The 18675-nt window shown below is 40.3% G+C and overlaps 1 protein-coding gene across 2 annotated transcripts; it reads right to left on the reverse strand.

Annotated features, from left to right (window-relative positions):
• Positions 1-717: 717 nt before the first annotated feature.
• On the reverse strand, positions 718-9538 carry SLC67A2 (solute carrier family 67 member 2). 2 transcript variants are annotated; one of them, XM_086740908.1, is made up of 6 exons: positions 9425-9538; positions 6587-6674; positions 5215-5258; positions 3792-3921; positions 2371-2580; positions 718-1827 (listed from the first exon to the last, which is right to left on the reverse strand). In XM_086740908.1, the coding sequence occupies exons 1-6, from the start codon at positions 9521-9523 to the stop codon at positions 1037-1039; spliced, it is 1362 nt and encodes a 453-aa protein (XP_086597034.1). In that variant the 5' UTR covers positions 9524-9538; the 3' UTR covers positions 718-1036. The 2 variants fall into 2 exon arrangements, with proteins under 2 accessions (XP_086597034.1, XP_086597025.1); XM_086740899.1 differs by lacking the exon at positions 9425-9538 and adding an exon at positions 4401-4469 and having other exon boundaries at positions 6587-6645.
• Between the last annotated feature and the right edge of the window lie 9137 nt (positions 9539-18675).

Genomic DNA, 18675 nt, shown 5'->3' on the forward strand with positions numbered 1-18675 from the left:
GTATAGCTCCGAGAGTAACCTCTCATTAGTTACACAGTACAGATAAATGAAGACTAAAACACCAAAAAATGAACAGTTTTTCTCTTGTCACTGAAACGTCACTTATGCTTCCAGAGAAGAAAGAGAATGCATCAGTCTAGATCCATAAACTACTGCTAGTTGCTCTAGCACACCTTTAACAGTCATTCAAAAGAATTAAGAAACAAATTTATTCCTAAAATGGAGGTAGAAAAATTGCACAGGAAATATTAACAAATAATTTATAACACAGTTGCTCAGTAGAAGTTATTACTAAACAGAAACCACTAGTTCAAGTTTCAGTAAAGCTTATATTCAATCTCAGTTTCAGTCTGAATGACCTTGTATTATTCTAAAATTGTCAATTTTAGGCCTTCTAATACATGAAGTTAGCATATACCCAATTCTGTTACCTGGGAAAGACCAGGAATAAGCAGGGGTGGGATGGCTACCCCAAGCTGCCTAATCATGCTGTGCAGCAAGTTTTGTAGACAAAAGTATGCTTAACAAAATCACAAAAGCAAACACCTTGTTAATTAAGCTACTGTCACAGCAGACAAATGACAGCAGACCACAACGTAAGAAATTAAGGCTAACGAGCTCTATTGCAAATTCTCCTTCTGATTAAATAATAAAAATTCACCTCTGACTAAATAATGCGAATAAATTTCTGTCTTTAAGCAATCTAGAAATGTGAGCTACAAGTAAGATTTCTGTATTACATGTCATTCTTTTTTCCCCCCCTCAGTTAAAAATCCGTTAAAAAATCCCAGGCAGTACAATACAGCAACACCTGTCCCTTTCACAAGTGTTCTAGTGGTACCAGTTAGAATAACTTTTGTCTAGAGTTAACATCCCTGCAGCAGAACCATTTAACTGTACTTGCCTCCACGTGAGCATAATGTGCCCTCTTAAAAGATCCTGTAGCTACTGTACAAGTCTGGCAGTGTAAGCATCATCCCAGGCTGATTCATTTTGCCTCTCCTGTAAGATACATCTAAGCAATCCAAATTTGCAGCTATTGATTTTTTAACTTAACATTTCCATGGCTACAGTATTTCTGTTTGTTCGCATTCATTATCAGAATAGCTACTAAAGCTAGTCCAACCCCTAGACTTGGAGGGCCGCAAGGACTGAACTCCTGAGCAATTCCAGAAAGGAGCGGGGCAACTATACGTCCCACTGATGTCACAGACTGTCCAACACCTAGGAGCGTGCCACTGGCCTCATTCCCACCAATGGTCAGTTCAAGATCAATGATACAAGTACGACCTATAGTAGTTGAAAAGGCTAAGAATGTGGAAGACAAAATGACCATCCATATGCTCAGCGCTGACGCGTACAGGAGAATCAGCGTGCAGGTAAGAGTGCTGGAGTGCAACAGAATTCTGTAAGTGTTGTGCTGATAAAGTCTTGTTATTGGTCCGAGCAGGCAACCAGCCAGGACTCCAAGTGCACTGCTATAGCTCATTAGGTATCCAGCGAACAAGGGTTTCACTCCAAACCTCTCCTCCAAGGCTAGACTAAAATTACTATAATACAGCAGTATAGCAACAGACATCAGCAAACGCACTAAAAATACATCCCACAAATTAGAGCACGCAATTCCTTTAATCCTCTTCAGCACTGTTGCAACTTGGATCCACGGAGACTGGAAAAGACTATCGCTTGCCATAGCTCCATTACTTGCTGATTTCAAGTGCAGGTCACCATCTGCTTTTGCTGAGAAAATGTCTGTTCCTTTGTTGCGTTGTTGATGTTCCCTATAGCCAGTGTTTTCTTCACTCCAGGGTAACATCCAGACGAGACCTATATAGATGAAGAAATTAGTTGAGATTTCATTCGATTACATTAACTTTACATGGAAGATATTAGTCTGATTCTAAGTTTATTTAGGGTAAAGATCAACATTCAGAAAAAGACTTACAATCATTTCACTTTAAAAAATTACAAAGATCAAGTCCAGTGTTATTCACAGTATCAGTTCAGTTCTAAATGCGGTGAAAGCAAGGAAGGAAAACACTTGAGGTGACGCATTCACAACATATATCTAAAGGCTCAAGCCAAAATTCTGATTTCTAGTCTTCATCTTCGGGCATATTAAAAATTCCCATTCCTCTGTCTGTATGTAAAAGTGATATATACAATACAAAGGAGAAGCATCTGGACGCTACCTGTTTCAAAATTCTCACCCTTCCACACAGGTTCAAATTCAAAAGGTAGCGTCAGTATACAGAACATGTACACCACAAATGATAAACACATCATGAATTCAAGGGATTACAAATGCCATAAAAACATAAAAGTGAGGAATGAAGGGACCCAAGATGCAAAATATGACATATTACTTACCACCATTCAGCAGGAAGATAGAGGCACAGATGAACGACGTTTGATAAAAGCCATCTTCCAACTCTGCAAGATAGCCACCAACAACAGGCCCCAGAATGAAGCCCACACTAGAGGCTGCATTGAAGCGTCCCATCACTAAAGGGCGGTCTCTCTCAGAAACCAAGTCAGAAAGCAGAGCTTTAGAGATGGACAGTGTGTGCTTGAAAATACCTGCAACATAATATAAACAAAATAATAAACATGTATTGCTCTGTCCAAAAGATTAAAAATTACAGAAGCTATCTGAAATACCAATGGTCAAAATCTGTAAGACTGATACTTTTAAGATTCTATTAGCCACAAATTTTTCAATGTTAGACCCATGCAGCTTGTTGCGTCATGATCATCACCCTAGCTGTTCAAGGATTTGGACCTAGGAATCAAAGTTATTCAGGCATCTGCGTCTAACAAGTGCTCCTACAGCCCTGGTGAGTAATTAAGCTGAGGGCTGAAACACACTAGGAATAAAAAAGACACTAAAATATGAAGTTATAGGTGGGTAATGGTGGAGTAGGAATTGCTTGTCTGTTTATGAACATAGCTCCATACCAACTTGCTGATTATGAAGTTTTCCAGGACTGTAACACACCTAATTCATATGGGAAACTGGTGGGTGGCAAAAGAAGTGTACAGCAGAGTAAGTGTCCTGCAGGAATACTAATAATCCAGTCTTTTATGTTCCTTCCCTCTGATCAGGGCAATGCTGCTGCTGTCAGCATTATAAAGTATTAACTCTACTGAGTAATCAAATATCAATCAAATAATTATTAGCAAATTGTCTTTAAATTAAGAAACAATATGAACAGTTCCTAAATCAAAACTATGGGCCATAAAAGTGTCCTTTGTAGATGTGGTCATAGTAATAGCAATGCTTATTATATCAGAATTTATGCAGTAAGTGTTCAAATATTTTAAGAACTCTGATACGAACCCTGACACAAACTTAGCTTCAGTGCTCCAAACATATGTGTTTTTGCATGACATAAATATTCTGTTGAAACAGTGACCTAAAATTTCAGCCAAATTTTGTAGTATCTCTTTGAGGTATATTTTCAGCATGATAAAAAACAACAATGTACATATCATTCCATTCTCCATTGCAAGTGCAGGCCAAGATTTCCAGCTGTGACCTGGTATATTGTGTACCTGTTATGACTAACCTTAAAAAGCTGTGACAGTTGTTGAGCGTACATTTCAAATTATTTTCAGAAAGAAGTCACAAGAATGTTTGATTTGTAGAGATTTTTCCATTACTAAGGTTCAGCTGGTGCTGCTGGGTGATGATGCTACATAGCCATCCACATACCATGATCTCTCTAGTAGTAATTCTCAAGCTGAGACTACAAGGAATTTAAACTGCCAAATACTAAGTGTTTACTCACCTACAGGGACTCTAGAAATAGCAAACAGGAACACAGTGGTGGATGTTCCAAGAAGGAAGTAGCCCAGAGCACTCAGAAGAATACAAGCAAGCAGGGAATACCGTCTTCCTACTATATCGCTCCAGCAGCCCTTTCACAAAGCAGGAAATTAAGATTAACTTTTTATAACATTCAACTATGTACAAGTGAACAATCAGTAATTCTAAATTAAGTTGAGAAAAGAGATCAAAGAACTGTCAATGAAAGTTTAATAAGCTTATTACACAACATTCCTAAGTGCTCAAAATCTGGAAGCCATGAGCAGAGTTCTGCCCTGCCGGCAGTGCACCTGCACTATGATTCCATTTAATGTCATGCATGGAGCTTTGTAAAAAGTAATTTCTCTCTTTTAAAAATAAATTCCTGCAAGAAATACCATGAAATACTAGAACAAGGGGCCCTCCACAAATGTTATCACAACCAACCACAAATATTTGTTTGCATCAATGATTGCTATGTACTAGACACTTGTTGAGCATCCTAAAAGGAATGATCTTAGCTACGAGGGGTTTGTCATCTGGGCATAGACAAGTAGGAAGCAGTTATGAGAAGGGTAAACAGTGAACTTACAAGCACCATGTTTATACACCAGCTTGATTCCAAACAAGAACTAGGTTTTTAAGAAGGTAGGCAATAGTCCTGCAGTTCAAAGAAAATGCCACAGGATTATAGAAGCAAATTATCCCAGGTGGCCTGCATAACAAAACCTGAAATAGTTTCTTCACGAGACACTCAAAATCTGCTCTCTTGAAAGCGAGGAGGTACTGGGGTAATATTAAAGCTGCTCCCAGTAAATACAGGGATCTAAGGTCTTGATAGGTAAAGCACACATTCAAGAGGCTTAATCACTGCACTCCTGCTTAGATTAGGATGTAAAAGACCAAAAGCTAATAGAAAACAAAATCAAACAAAGCTCAAAGATGTAATGCATGAATTAAGGCCATATGGCAAATTACAAGGCACTGCTCATTAAGCAGGGAAAGCAAACTCTAGATAACAGGCTTATGAAGCGCTGACTCGTGAGACTGCTTTTTGGACAAGGTACTGCATAGAAGGAAACTACTCTACTAGTACCAACACTGAAGAGAACCCTGTGTGACTGCAACAGGCTGTGTATCTGAGCCCAAAGCTGGATTCTAGCTTTTGTCTAAAGACTGTATTTGCTATAAAGAATACAGTCTAAAGACTGTACTCCCTGTAAACAAAACATCTTCCATTCAAACTAAAATCTGGATTCTCCAACCAAAAATGCTTATATGAACACTACATATGAACTTCTTGACATTTTCAAAATGTCAAGAAACGCTATTATTAACACGATCCTTTCCCTCCCTAAAATCCACAGAAATATCAACATACTCAGGAATGCAGTATTAGAACTCACCACAAATGTGCTGGAAAACAGTTGCATTATACCATAGAGAGATCCTAAAACAAGCAAGTACAATACCAATGTTAAAAATTAAACTTAATTTTTTTTAAATGAAAATTTTACAGAATTTTAAGTGAGAAAACATCTAAGAAATTATGGGAATAATTTACTAGAAGAATAGGATGAGGGAGCAGGGCAAACCAAGGGTGGAGTTTAGCACATAACTAAGGAAACAGTTTCATGAATGACAAAAAATGAAAAACAGATGCTAAAAACTTATAAAACTATGTAATGTAGAAGGATGTTGCTTTCTACGGTGTATTAAACCAGACCTTGGTATTTATAATTGCTTTCTCAGAATCAGGAGATAATTTCGTACTGGGAAGCACCTGTTACTTTCCACTTGGCACTTCAATCTATTACAAGGCATCACAGAAGCGGAAACCATAGACCTTACTCTTTCATTTTGGAGGCTAAGAATTTAGCAGCAGTTAGTGACAGAAGAGAAGCAGCAAACAAAAGTAGAGAGAAACATCCGCCAGCCTCTTTCATTTATAAGAATACACCTCAAAATCCAGTTTCTCTTTAAGTTAAAAATCAAAGCAGACTGTTGAAATGAAAACATATTTTGGTGAATGGCTGCTTAAAATACTACTCTGTCAACTCAGAGCAGAATCAGAATTATTTCATTAAAAATGCTAAATTCCATCCAAAATAAAAAGCAAGGTAATAAAAAGCTGAATAACAGAGCCCATGTCAATCACATGAAGCTAAAGGATATCATACCTGTACAATTACAAATCATAAACAGTACCATAAAATATAAATAAGAACTTTAGAAGAACAGAACTTACCTTACCACTACATTTTTAAAAATAAAATTCCAAAACTTCAGAATTTAATTGTAAACACTTGGTTAAGATGATAAATATTTTGCCAAAAGGCAGCTGCAAGGAATTTAATGAAAATGGGAGCAGTCATAGACATTAGAAAGCTCAGAAGAACCAGCTGCAGAATTACTGTTTGCAAAGTCCATAAGTAACAATAACACTAAAAGCAACACCTCTGGCTCCCAAAGTTGCCGAGCTGTGAATTCTTGGATGCTAGAAAAGTATCTATACAAGTATTACTGCAATACTTCCTTGTTCTTTCCAAGAATGCTGTTTCACAAGCCTCTCCTTTGGCTACTCGCAATAGGCAAGGTCAGATAGTTCTTTGGGCCTAACACAGCACAGCTGCCTTTACACTTTTACTTGGAATTTGGCATTACTTTTCTTTACGCTACTGGCAAGGAAGAATTATGTTACAATGATTAATTTGCAGTAAGGCACGTTCCAGTTCACATTATCTTTCTTTGGCAAATCTGTCGAGTAATGCAACTCACCTATTATTCCAGCAACTGTGTGACTTGCTCCTAGAGACTTGATATGAAGGTTCATTAAAGGAACAACCATGCTCACACCAAATAAGTCCTGAAAAGAAGGCAGGAAAAGTTTTAATATCTGATCACTTCTATGAAGATGGTGGCCACCTGGCTTAATAACAGTAAATCTTTTTAAAAATGTTAAATTATTTCCATTACAATACAAGATGAAAAGAAATTTTTTCATGGCCAATGTGGTATGTTGTAACCTGTACAATGCATCCTGAATGTACAAAATTACAAAAATATACTGACTGCCTTTCTGTATAACTTAAGAAATGTAGTGGGAAGATAAAAACATGAAAAAAGATAAAGAAAGAAAAAAAAAAGCAAAGCATAAGTTAAACACTTCTTTGTAAAAGGAGGGCAAAGGATACTGCCCATCCTGAACAGTACAAGGATCTCCCACTCATTCTTTTTGACTTTTTATCTTTTGTTGAGCTAACTGCAGTGACCCAGTAGTTCTTTCACTGCATGCTCCCAGCACAGCATAGAGTGTCCTGTATCAGAGCAGAACCTTACAGAAGAGATCTATTGGAGGAAGATGCCCTTTTATCCGTGTCTGTGTGAGCTGAACTAGACTAGCCATTCATAGTATGCCCAAAGCCAGAATAACTGTAACAATGTGTATCACTACGGAAATTCTCACACTCTGTCATTAAGTATCTTTTGATGCTTGAAATTGCGACTTGCAGGGTTAAAACCATTATTAAATATATTAGCAAACAGATCACATGACTTATGACCATCTTCAATAACACAATCTTAGGGCTCAATAAGCTATTCCAAGCACTCGCATGCACAATCATAGAATAACTGAATAATCCACTTGGAAGGGACCTCAGGAGGTCTCTAGTCCCGTTTTCTGCTCACAGCAGGGCCAGCTCTGAGGTCAGACCTACTAGCTCAAAGCTTTATCCAGTTAGGTCTCAAAAACCTCCAAGGATGGAGACTGCACAACCTCTCTGGCAACCTGTCCTGCTGCTTGACTGCCCTCATGGTGAAAAAGGTTTTTCTTACATTGAAACAAGAGGTTCCAACTGGAAATAAGACCTCTCTCTCTCTCTCACCATGCACCACACTGAGGAGCCTGGGTCCAGCTTCTTGTTAACCTCCTTCCAGACAGTAGAAAGGCAGCTGCCGGGCTCCCGTCAGCCTCTTCTCACAGGGTGTTCCACTCTAACAACCATCCTGGTGGCCCTCCAGGGAACTTACTCTGACTTGGACTCAGTATTTTAGACACAGCCTCATGAGTGCTGAGTGAAGGTGGTTTGCTTGCTTTCCTGTTCACACAGCCCAGAAGGCTTCTGGCTGCCTCTCCCCCAGGGCATACTGCTTGCCTAATGTTCAACTCACTTCCCACCAGGACCTTACCAGCAAGGCTGTTCTGCAGCCTGTATATTTGGAAGGAGTTCTTCCTTCCCCAGTGCAGGATCTGGCAGTCGTACTTGCTGAGTTTCATAATGCTCCTATCAGCTCATCCATCTAGCCTGTCTAGGTCCCCCTAAAGAGCACCCCCTGCAAACCTGAAGAGGGGTTCAAAGACCTCATCCAGGTCATTGATGGAGGCACTGAAAAGGACAAATCTCAAAATATACCCTGTCAGTAGTGGGCTTGTCATAGGCACGCAGCTACAGCAAGACCCACTAACCTCTGTCCTCTGATGGACAGTTAATTCACCTACAATTTCTTATGTCAAATGATAACTACGCTGTATTGGCTTGGTTACAGGAAGCTTGCATCAAGGCAACAGGTCTTTGTTACGATATTTCACCACACTGTACACCCTCTCAAAGGACACTCACTGCTTGGTTGATTTCAGCGCGCGCTCCGTGCTCTGGGTCAGCAAGGTATCACAGAGTTGGAAAAAGACAGTGTTTAAAAGCGAGCTGAGAAGCAAAACTTGTTCTAACAAGCTTTCCCTGGAATATTTGCTCCAGGACTCAAACCAACCAGATTGTTTCTATGGCCCAACTTAAAGGTAGGTAAGAAAATACAGCTACATTTCACAGTGCAAATTTGGACTCACTTTGTATTCATTTTCCAAGTTGCTCCTTTTATTTTTAAATTAATTAAATGACATTTTTCCTGAGGCTGATCAGTCACTACAGAATACAAACCTTCTCTGAAATCCATACATTATATTCTTTCAGTAAGGGGCTTTTTTTTTTTTTTTTCTAGAAAAAGCAGGTTGGTTGATTTTTTTTTCTCTTAAGTTTACACCAACCACTGGTATTTCAAGGCCACAAGGAACAGCTCTCTGATAAGCATAAGGCAAGACTTAGCTTCAGGGGCGCTGCACTATTCCATTTCATTCACAGGGTAAAAATCATACCTTTGTATTAAACTGTGTGACAGTTTCCATGGATAAAACAACACAGCCGCTACAAACCACTATCGTTACGAGCATTCAAACGCCAAAAATAAATAAATAAATGAAAAAACCTAAAGCAGTGGAAAGGATGCACCTCGAAACCCAGCAGCTTTACCTGGACCGGAACGGGGGAGCCGGCTACGAGCCGGGCCCGGAGGCCCGCACCGGACACGGGGATAGGGGCTTTGGGGGGTGGTGGGGTGGGTGTCTGCCCATCTTTGCAGCATCTCCTGACAACCCTGAGGGGACCTGACGGCTCCGGGACCGTCTCCCCTCTTCTGCCCCCAGCACGGTCCCTCCAACGGCTGCCCCAGAGCCCGGTCATGCGAGGCGGGGAGAATTTCCCTTCCCAGGCACGGCCGCTCGTCCCAGGGCCGTGCCGGAAGGGCAGCAGCAGCGCCGCCACCCCCGGTCTCCTCACTTACCAGGAAACCCACCACGTAAAGGCACCGCACGAAGCGGTTGGACGCTGCCGCCGAGCTCCCCGCAGCTCTCCGGCCTCCACCCGCCTCATCCTCCTCCATGCGGCCAGCGGCGGCCGCGGCCGGTGGCGCGGTGGAGCCGGGCATGCGCAGTGCCGGCAGCGCGGCGGCAACATGGCGGCGGCGGGGCAGGGAGAGGGACAGTGGTACAAGCCCTTGGCGTTTTGTTTGCGTTAACAGCTGTATTTTTCGTGTTTCCTCTTTTTCAGGTGAGGAGCAGCAGGAGTAAGGATCCTCGCGGGTTTCAGAGGCTGTCAGGATCCCTGCCTCCCCCCCACCCCCCGCTCTCGCCACCTATAGGACTTTGTCCTTCCTGCCTCTTCTTGCCTGTTTGTGGGGAGTTTTGCAAGGCATCCCCTCAGGGCCTGAGGCTCGAAGGAAAGCAGGAACAGCTAGAAGGTGTTGTGGTTTAGCTACAGTCAGCAATCGAGTGCCACAGAGCTGCTCAGTCACCCTTGCCCTCCCCAGGGGACAGGGGGGAGAATTGGGAAGAAAAGAAAACTCCTGGGCTGAGATAAAGGCAGTCTACTAGGATAGCAAAATAAAATATAATAAAATGTATATAAATATAAAATAATTCTAATAATACTAATAGAAAAAAAATATTAATAAAACCCCCCAAACAAACAAACAAAACCAACAAATCATGCACAATTTCTCCCCACCAGACGACCTGATGAGTGATGCAGCTTGTCTCAAGCAGCAACCACAGAATGAAAAAAGAATGTAAATGATCCCGGAATGATTCCGAACAGTGAGAGAGAAAAAAAGAGGCGGCTCACCCCCCAGTTTAAGTACTGAGTGTGACGTTTATGGCATGGAATACTCTCTTTGGCCAAGTTAGGCCAACTGTTCTGGCTGTATCCCTCCCAGCTTCTTGTACCTGCACATTAGAGAGAGCTAGGAAGACAGATAGTGACCTTGGTGTCTTTAGCAACAATTAACAACATTGGTGTGTTTATCAACGGTCTTCTCATATGAAATCCAAAACACATCAGCTACTTAGAGGAAAATTAACTCCATCCTAGACGAATCTAGGACAGATGGAGGGGCTTTGGAGACAGAAATACATCCCAGGAGCATGGTAAAGGGTCCCCTGCATGGTTCTCTCAGTTGCTGTAGAAAGATGACACTTTTGAACCTATGCACCTTTGACTCGATCTCCTTCATGGGGGAAAAAGTGTCCCACTGCCACTGCTGTCGCTTGGCCCTCTCATTGGGCTCAGCCTGGTGCCTTCATTGAGTGTTTCCAATGGCAAGGTGTTTTGCTGCCTTGTTACGTGGCTGGTGGTTGTGGCACCGACCCAGGGAAGAAGGGCATCCCTCTATCTGCTTAGCACATATGGCACTGTGCTGCATTTCCGTTAAAGTCTGGGATAGCTGGAATTGTGGACGGCTATTATGTTATAACCTATTTGCATCCAAAGAAGCAAAACAGCATTCTTAAAAGATGCACAGGTGGAAGCGATTGTCACATGCAAAATACCTTTATGTTGGAGGCAGAGGGGATTTTTTTTATATACCTGCTAGGCCAGGGATCAATGAAAAGGTTGTAGTTTCAAATACTTTAAAAAATGCAAAAATGCACAAGGGAACAGGAGATGCTTTAACTTGGTTTTAGTTATCATTAAGAAGAAGCTTTTGAAAAATGATTATATCTTTAAATTTTAAAAGTTAGTACCAGTTGATAAAGTTTGAGAACGATCAATCAGTAACTAACAATAGGATAACTTCAGTTCTGTCTTCATGTTTTCAGAATAAATAAATACCACAGGATTGGAGGTTTTCAGCAGATTTAGGTCACAAAAAAGGAGAATGGAATGTGGCTTTCCTTATGGTTATAAAGAATTAAGGCCAACCCCCCCCCCCCCAAAAAAAAAAAAAAAAAAGGAAAGCAAGACATATTCCTAGATACACAGCTTATTTATAAGATACCAAGGCAAAGCTTAGCCTAGCATATGCACAGGGACAAAGATGCTACCAGAGTCTCCAGAATAACTCAGTTCATATCCCAGTGGCTGTGATATTTTATAGCTGGCTTAACAAATACATCCTATTAATTTAGCTCACTGAGGCCACCCACTTACTTTGAATAATAAGTCCTCTCAGTGAGATCTTTAAAATTCTGGATGTAACATCAATGGGAATTACAGTTGCATAAAATTCCTCTGAAATGGACAAATGGTTACAAGATACTGAAATATTAGAACACCATGGGAATTGACACTACATTGTCTGCGCAATATTGCACAAATTTTGCCCTTGGTCACTTTAACTCTGATAGAATAAATGGAAAAGGCCTGAAGATTTATCAGAGGAAGTGTATAAAGAGGTGGGTGATTAAAAGATGTTGCAAGGCTTTAGATACTGTTCCTAGGGTGTAAGGTTTATAAGGTGGGTTGATTCTTAGGCTAACACTGAGCCCAAGTGAAATTTTTGACGTTCTGTGTAAATATTAGTCTCTCAGTCTCAGAAGCCAGAGTTAGCAATTCTGCATTCTTCTCAGATTGTGAAGATGAAAATTATCTAGTATAATGTGAACAAAATATTGTAGGCAAGAATATTTAATTCCTTGACAATGAAAACCTTTTCTTAGTTTTGTCTATTATTTCCATGCAGAATGGCTTGTAGACCAGACAATAACCAAACTTTTGGATGCTCCAATAACATCTTCAGTGCAAACTGTTCTTAGAGAAAAAAAAAATATTTTGAAATCATGTAATGTCTCTTCCTTTAAGAGATTTCTTATTGTTTTTGTACCATCAAACTGGATCAGATTATTAAAGAATTGTGCACATTACATGTTTACTTTTGCATAATGTATAAGAAAAAGGCATTAATATATAGTAACATGACAAATATCTGTGTTGCCTTTGAACTGAAGGCAGATGGTTCCTGCTGCCTTGGAGGATCTGGCTCATGATCTGTCATTGCAATTATAAAATTTTAGATAAAGGCTCCCAAATAAAGAAATCTTGAGATAAAGGTTCCCAAATAAAGTAATGGTATGACTGATAAGGGAATTGACTGACAAAGAATTAAAGGAATGAGACACAATGAAGACCGTTTATCACAATCTTAAGTAAAATAGAACCAGTCTAATATCTTTTTGGTGCATAATGACATAGCTGATTAATTAAAATGATACTGTCAATATAGTACACTTACATTAAGGTGTTTGAGTTGTTGCTACTTCAAGCTGTTTGACTTGTTACTGGATAATTTTTAAAGCCAGTAGAGCAATACATGCTCAGAAATGGCAAACAGCATGCAGATTCAGAATTGTTTGGTATGTCTCCAGGCTGTATTTGTGAATGGATAATCTTCCCTGAGAAGAGGTATGTCTAGATGGTCCTCTCATTTCTAGCCCCCTTTCCAGGGAAGAAGAGATAGAATGAAAAATATTGATTTTATGGATAATGCTAGGACCAGTAAAATTATGCAGACTACTTGATGCAACACAATCCGAGTACTCAGCTTTCATGTTATATAAGTATTCTTATAGCACAGCTAGAAACAAAGCATGGTGCACGCTTAGGGCATGCACCTCTCTGTTGTGGCAGTCAGTGATTATGAGATGAACTTGGTAATCATAATAAATAACCAGCGACTATAAGTTTTTATTGGTATTCCGTGGCCCAAAAAAGCAAACTCCATTGTTTGATAAGAAATAGAGGAATCTGGAGTAGAAAAGCAGGAAAACTTTATTACTTATGTGTCAATTATTAGGTTGGAATACTAATGCAACATTGTATCTAGTTCTGCTGTTCTAATTGAAGATCAATGTTGAATAAATTTAGAGGGTTAAAAAAAAAAAGATACTTTAATGACTGACAGAACATTCCTTACACTATTGGGCTGCTGGAGATGCGACTGTCCTCAGCCTTGCCTAGTGGGCTGTTCTTGCCTCAGATTTTGAACAGGAGGAGAACTAGTCCAGGGGAGAACATCTGAAGATTCAAGTTGCTAACGAGGAGAAGGGGTGAAGGATCTGCAGCTCTTTACTAAAAACATCTACTGTGGTAAATGCTTGGTGTCACCTGCCAAACGAGGGGTGGAGGCAGTCTGCAGCTGTTCTTTCTCAGCCAGCATTATGTGCTCCAAGCAGTGACAAAGTGAAAGCGCTGATGGAAATCATCTGAAATCTGACAAAGTTTTGAAAAAAAGATCCTTTCATTCCTTCATCAGGGGAGAAAATTTTAAACCTTATAAATTCTTAAATAAAGTTTGTAAAATACTTTTGTGAGACAGATTTAAGACAACCACAGCAATTTATTGCAGTAAATGGAACATATTTTTAGGTTCCTACATTACAAATGGGTAAGGTCAAGACCCCCAAATGTACAATTTGTCATCAAATTTAGCGAATCTAACAATGACTTATTTCATTCTGGTTTACCACTTCAGATCATTAGGGTAACATTCAACAGTCATTTCAACTCTTCATATACAAATTGAGCCCACTAGAAAAAGTTACAATCCAGTGGTCCAGAACATTTTAAGAGGTGCTGTAAATGAACTTGAGTTTGGAAACTGCTGTTAATCTTAAAGACATTTAAAATCTAATCTCCCTGAAAAAATCTGCAGATTTAAAGAATGTGGAGATAAACCTTTTAATTTACTCCACCCTCAAAGCTTTAAGAACTGGTGGATGTGACAGAGTGACTTAGAAAGCATTTCTAAAAATCTTGTTAAAGGAAGGAATTATTTCAGGCATTGGGCCTAGTTCTCCCCTCCTGGAGTTTTCCATGGCAGTATAACTAAGATTGTGTCACTTTCAATTAATGTTTAACAGATAAAATAAATATGCCAGGAATGGTTTAGATACTATTGATCCTGCTGTCGAGCAGAGGATGACCTGGATGACTCCTTTTGACTCCTAAAATTAGGCAGCTCTTTAATTTCTGTGTAAATTGCGCGCAAGGGTGAGTCATTCCTTTATAACACTTCAGGAAACATTAATGCCGTTGGCCTGGCATTCCTATAATTGTAAGAAAAGTTTAGGGCACTCACCAAGGATCTGAGGAACTCAGATGCACCTTCTGGTACCTCTTATGGTTCTAGTTATCTTGCCTAACTTGCAGGGACATAGATTCATCACACCTTGAATCAGTGTTATGACTCAATTGAAAAATACTGTGCCTTCCCATATTTTTACTTAATTTATCCAATGTAGATTTAATGTAAGATATAATGCAGAATGGGATATATGAAACAGTGACCCACTCATAGTCATACTAAAGTTTTCTCATCTTTTCTGTGGCTGAATAAATCTGTGATGTTTTGTCGAGTGTCAAAGTCCTGAGCGCAGAGAGGGTATGAGACACGTCCAAGTGGGATGTACACCCTGCAGCTTTGTTCATCTGGGTGGCTGGAGGTCTATCGCGTGTTCTTGCACATGCGTGTTGCACCAGGTAGTGCTAATAAGGGTGGGAGGGAGAGGCTGCAGTTTTCATTACCTCCCACACTGTAAATAAGCAGGGGGTATGATGTAATCCCTGGATACACAAAAATGTGTCAATACAATGGCTCATAAAGAAGATTGTTCTTGTTGGTTTATTAGAGTTCCTATTGAAGCTGTTTCCGGGATATGGGCTGCTTCTGTCCTTAAGTCAGAAGAGGGGTATTTGCCATCATCTGTCTCTTCATGAGCTTAGTAGCTCCTGCGGAATGAATGACTTAGTGATACCTGTGTTCAGAATGGCTTGATTTCATTCCTGTGTGGAGAACTTGTAATCTCTACAATCTCTACTCAGGTTTTACATGAGCCAACAATGTGCCCTTGCTGCAAAGACAGTGAATGGTATCCCGATCTGCATTAGGCAAAGCATTGCCAGAAAGTTGAGGGATGTGATCCTTCCTCTCTGCTCAGCACCAATGAGGCCACACCTGGAGTTCTGGGTTCAGTTCTGGGCTCCCCAGTACAAAAGAGACGTGAACATACTGAGGAGAGTCCAGTGAAGGGCCACTAAGATGATGAAGAGGCTGGAGCATCTCTCCTATGAGGAAAAGCTGAGAGAACTGGGACTCTTGAGCCTGGAGAAGAGAGAGACGGCTCAGGGCGATCTTTTAAATGTATATAAATAACCTAAAGGGAGGGTATAGAGAGGACAGAGCTGGGCTTTTTTTTCGGTGGTGCCTAGTGACAGGGCCAGAGGCAATGGGTACAACCTGGAACACAGGAGGTTCCCTCTGAACATCAGGAAACACTTTTTTTACTGTGAGGGTGACCAAACACTGGCATAGGTTGCCCAGGGAAGTTGTGGAGTCTCCAGCCTTGAAGATATTCAAAAGCCGCCTGGATGTGGTCCTGGGCATTCTAGGTGGCCCTGCTTGAGCAAGGGAGTTGGACAAGGTGACCTCCAGAGGTCCCTTCCAACTTCAGTCATTCTATGATTCTGTGATTTGTGGCCTCATTTACTGCAGTATAAAGATTAAAGTGGTCATATCTCAAACTAGTTATTCCAGGCCCCCTTTTAGTCAGTGGAGGGGAAAAAAAAAAAAAAAGGAAAAAAAGTAATTGCACTTTTAGGGCATGAATCATTGCACATTGAAGTAGTCACCCAAAAATAGGTCAGATGGACTGTGCCCTTAAAGTGCCAATATGACCAGAGAGGAAACCTGAGGTGACCAGCTTAATTCGGGACAGCTACCCTGCAGCTGTCTGGTGTTAGGTAAGATGAATCCCAGGCAAAGATTTAATGGACAAGGTGGACTATACTCTGTATGCTTGCCCAGCGTGCTGCTGGCAATTGGTTGTGTAGGTGCAATGGGTAACACACTGCCCAGCTGGGGAGGATGAACAGGGTGAGGATCTGGATCAGCAGGTGAGATACTCCGTCGCTGTTCAAAATGTTTTTCTTCAACAGTAAATGGGCAGTGAGGTCTCAGAAGGACTCAGCTATGAGGCAGCTGCTGAAATTGTTTCTTGGTGTATAGTGAGACATGCAGCCAGTTCTAAAAGGCTGTTTTTAGATCACGGACGTATCTGCCAGCACAGATAAGGAGTTGCCTGCCAATTCCAAACATACACACACAACATTTACTCAATCACACACAAACATAAACAAGCAAATAAACAACCTCCTCCTCCCATAAACTAATCAAGCTTTTTCTCCTTCAGATGGAAAAGGAGGAAAGAAACAGTCTACTGTTATTTTAGTTTGGGTTTTTTCTTCTTTTCTATTTTTAAATACAAGGAGTGGCTCAGATACTATATTGAAGCTGGAGCTATTTAGACGTGTAAATAAACAAAATTTGCAGGTTTAAGAGTTAGTTTAGCTCTATCTCTCTGGAAAAGAAAAATAAACAGAAATAAATCATAAAACTTATGCCAGCTTTGCTAAATCATATTGGAATCCATCCATTATCTGAGGGCCTTCAGTCTTCACACTATAAATCAACAAAATCAATGAAGTTGGGTATAATTGGCCAAATTCATTGTATGTTAAAACTGATTTAATTGCTTCAATTGTCATAATAGTAGGGCTGGCTAAGTCAATGCCAATCTTTCTGTAGAAATTTAGGAGTTTTGGAAGAAGTTGGGGAATGACCTTGTTTAAAATTCAGAATTGTTTTGGCTTGATAAGCCTGGCCCTGTTTTCCCTGCCTTGAAACTTTCTCTCTTCTATTAAGAAACCTTCAGCATTTAATTGAATTGAAGAAAAAGTGCCCTGAGACTTTCTGTGAGTATTCAAGTAGTGGATAACGTGAATTTTTAAGCCAACATAACAAGTCTTAACATGGCTTGTGATTCATTCCTGACATAGCCAGGCATAATACTGGAGATGTTAGAGTATTTGGAAGATAGCACAGCCAGAGAATGTGCCATAAATATAAAAGACAATAATTAAATTAGATCCTCTCAGGATGAACATGCTGAACTGAGACTAGAGTGCATGTACAGTATATTAAAAATAAATACTTGTACTGCACAGGGAGTGAGTCAACTGTCATTTAAATGCAGTTAAAATTTTGCATGCAAACTGATTTCAGTGAAGCTCCTCATGACAGTAAGTTACTTTCATGCAGAAATGGTTTCATGGGGTCACTGATGTATTTCTGACCTGAAGCCAGGTGGGTGCAGTAAGACTGAAATGAGGCATTTTATTTCTTTTATTATTTGTGGTCTAGTGACTGAGTGAGGAGACTGGAGTTCTCTTTTTACTTCTGATGTAACATTGAAGAAGTCATTTCACCGTTGTGTGCCAGTTTCCTGGCACACCTGTTACAGGTATGAATAGCAATACATAACTGTCTTTGAAAAGAGCCTTAAGAATGGTAGAGTAAAGCATGAGAGTGAAAATTATTTATATTATTTTCACTGTCAGAATTCACCAACTTTAGATTTGTTCATTTTGCAGTAATCATACATAGCTCTGTCCAACTGGTATTTTGGAAGTTGTAAACACATATCCTGTGTAACATGGAAAAATAACATTATTTAAGATGAGCCAATGGCATTATGTTAAACAGCACTTCAGTATTAATTCATTTTTATGTGTTGGGGTGTTTTTAATGGCTATTGTGAAGAATCTTGTGTCATTGATTTTGTTTATGTCGTGACTATCTACATCTTTGAATTTCTCTTAATAAAATTTCTTGAACTTTGGGCCTATGCTTTTAACGCCACCCATACAACAGTAAAATTGTTGGGAGCTGTGGCCCATTCAGTTCCAGATTAAGACCTTTGCATTCAGATGTCTCCATGTGAAATGGATCTGTGCTGCCATTAGAGTTGATAGAGGTCTGATTAAAACAGTCAGTAGTTCCTCCAGAATGACCAGCTAATGGAAACTGGTTTCAGCCATCTAAACAGAAGACTCTAGCATCACTTTCGGGTGATGTGAACCTGACCTGTCACTCCAGAAAGATGTGGATCTCCTCTAAGTTTCTTGTCAGACCTGCCTGCCAAATGTTGATGTCTTAGACATCCTGGATCATCCAATGGCAGGAGATGACAGTAAGACAACTGTATCCCTCTGTCCAGGCTTGATTCAGTCACCATCATGTAGGCTCCTAGTGCTATTTGAGATGATAGAGGATACCTAAGACTCCTGCATGGGGCTGGCAGATACGGTTAAAACTAGGATAGAAATGTGCCCTTCTGGAGTGGCAGCTGAGAGCCGGCAGGATGCTCTGAGAGCTAGCTGGAGCTAGGTGTCTGCCTGAGTAATTGAACTGAGCTCTCTGAG

The sequence above is a fragment of the Chlamydotis macqueenii genome, chromosome 1 (genome assembly GCF_036417535.1).
Source record: "Chlamydotis macqueenii isolate bChlMac1 chromosome 1, bChlMac1.mat, whole genome shotgun sequence".
NCBI classification, from domain to species: Eukaryota; Metazoa; Chordata; class Aves; order Otidiformes; family Otididae; genus Chlamydotis; species Chlamydotis macqueenii.

Coding starts and splice junctions, on each gene's coding strand:
- SLC67A2 (XM_086740908.1), bottom strand. CDS start 9,523: ATGGAGGAGGATGAGGCGGGTGGAGGCCGGAGAGCTGCGGGGAGCTCG. Junction 6,675..9,424: donor TTTACGTGGTGGGTTTCCTG/GTAAGTGAGGAG, acceptor CCTTCTTTTCAG/GACTTATTTGGTGTGAGCAT. Junction 3,922..5,214: donor TGTTTTCCAGCACATTTGTG/GTGAGTTCTAAT, acceptor GCTTTGTGAAAG/GGCTGCTGGAGCGATATAGT.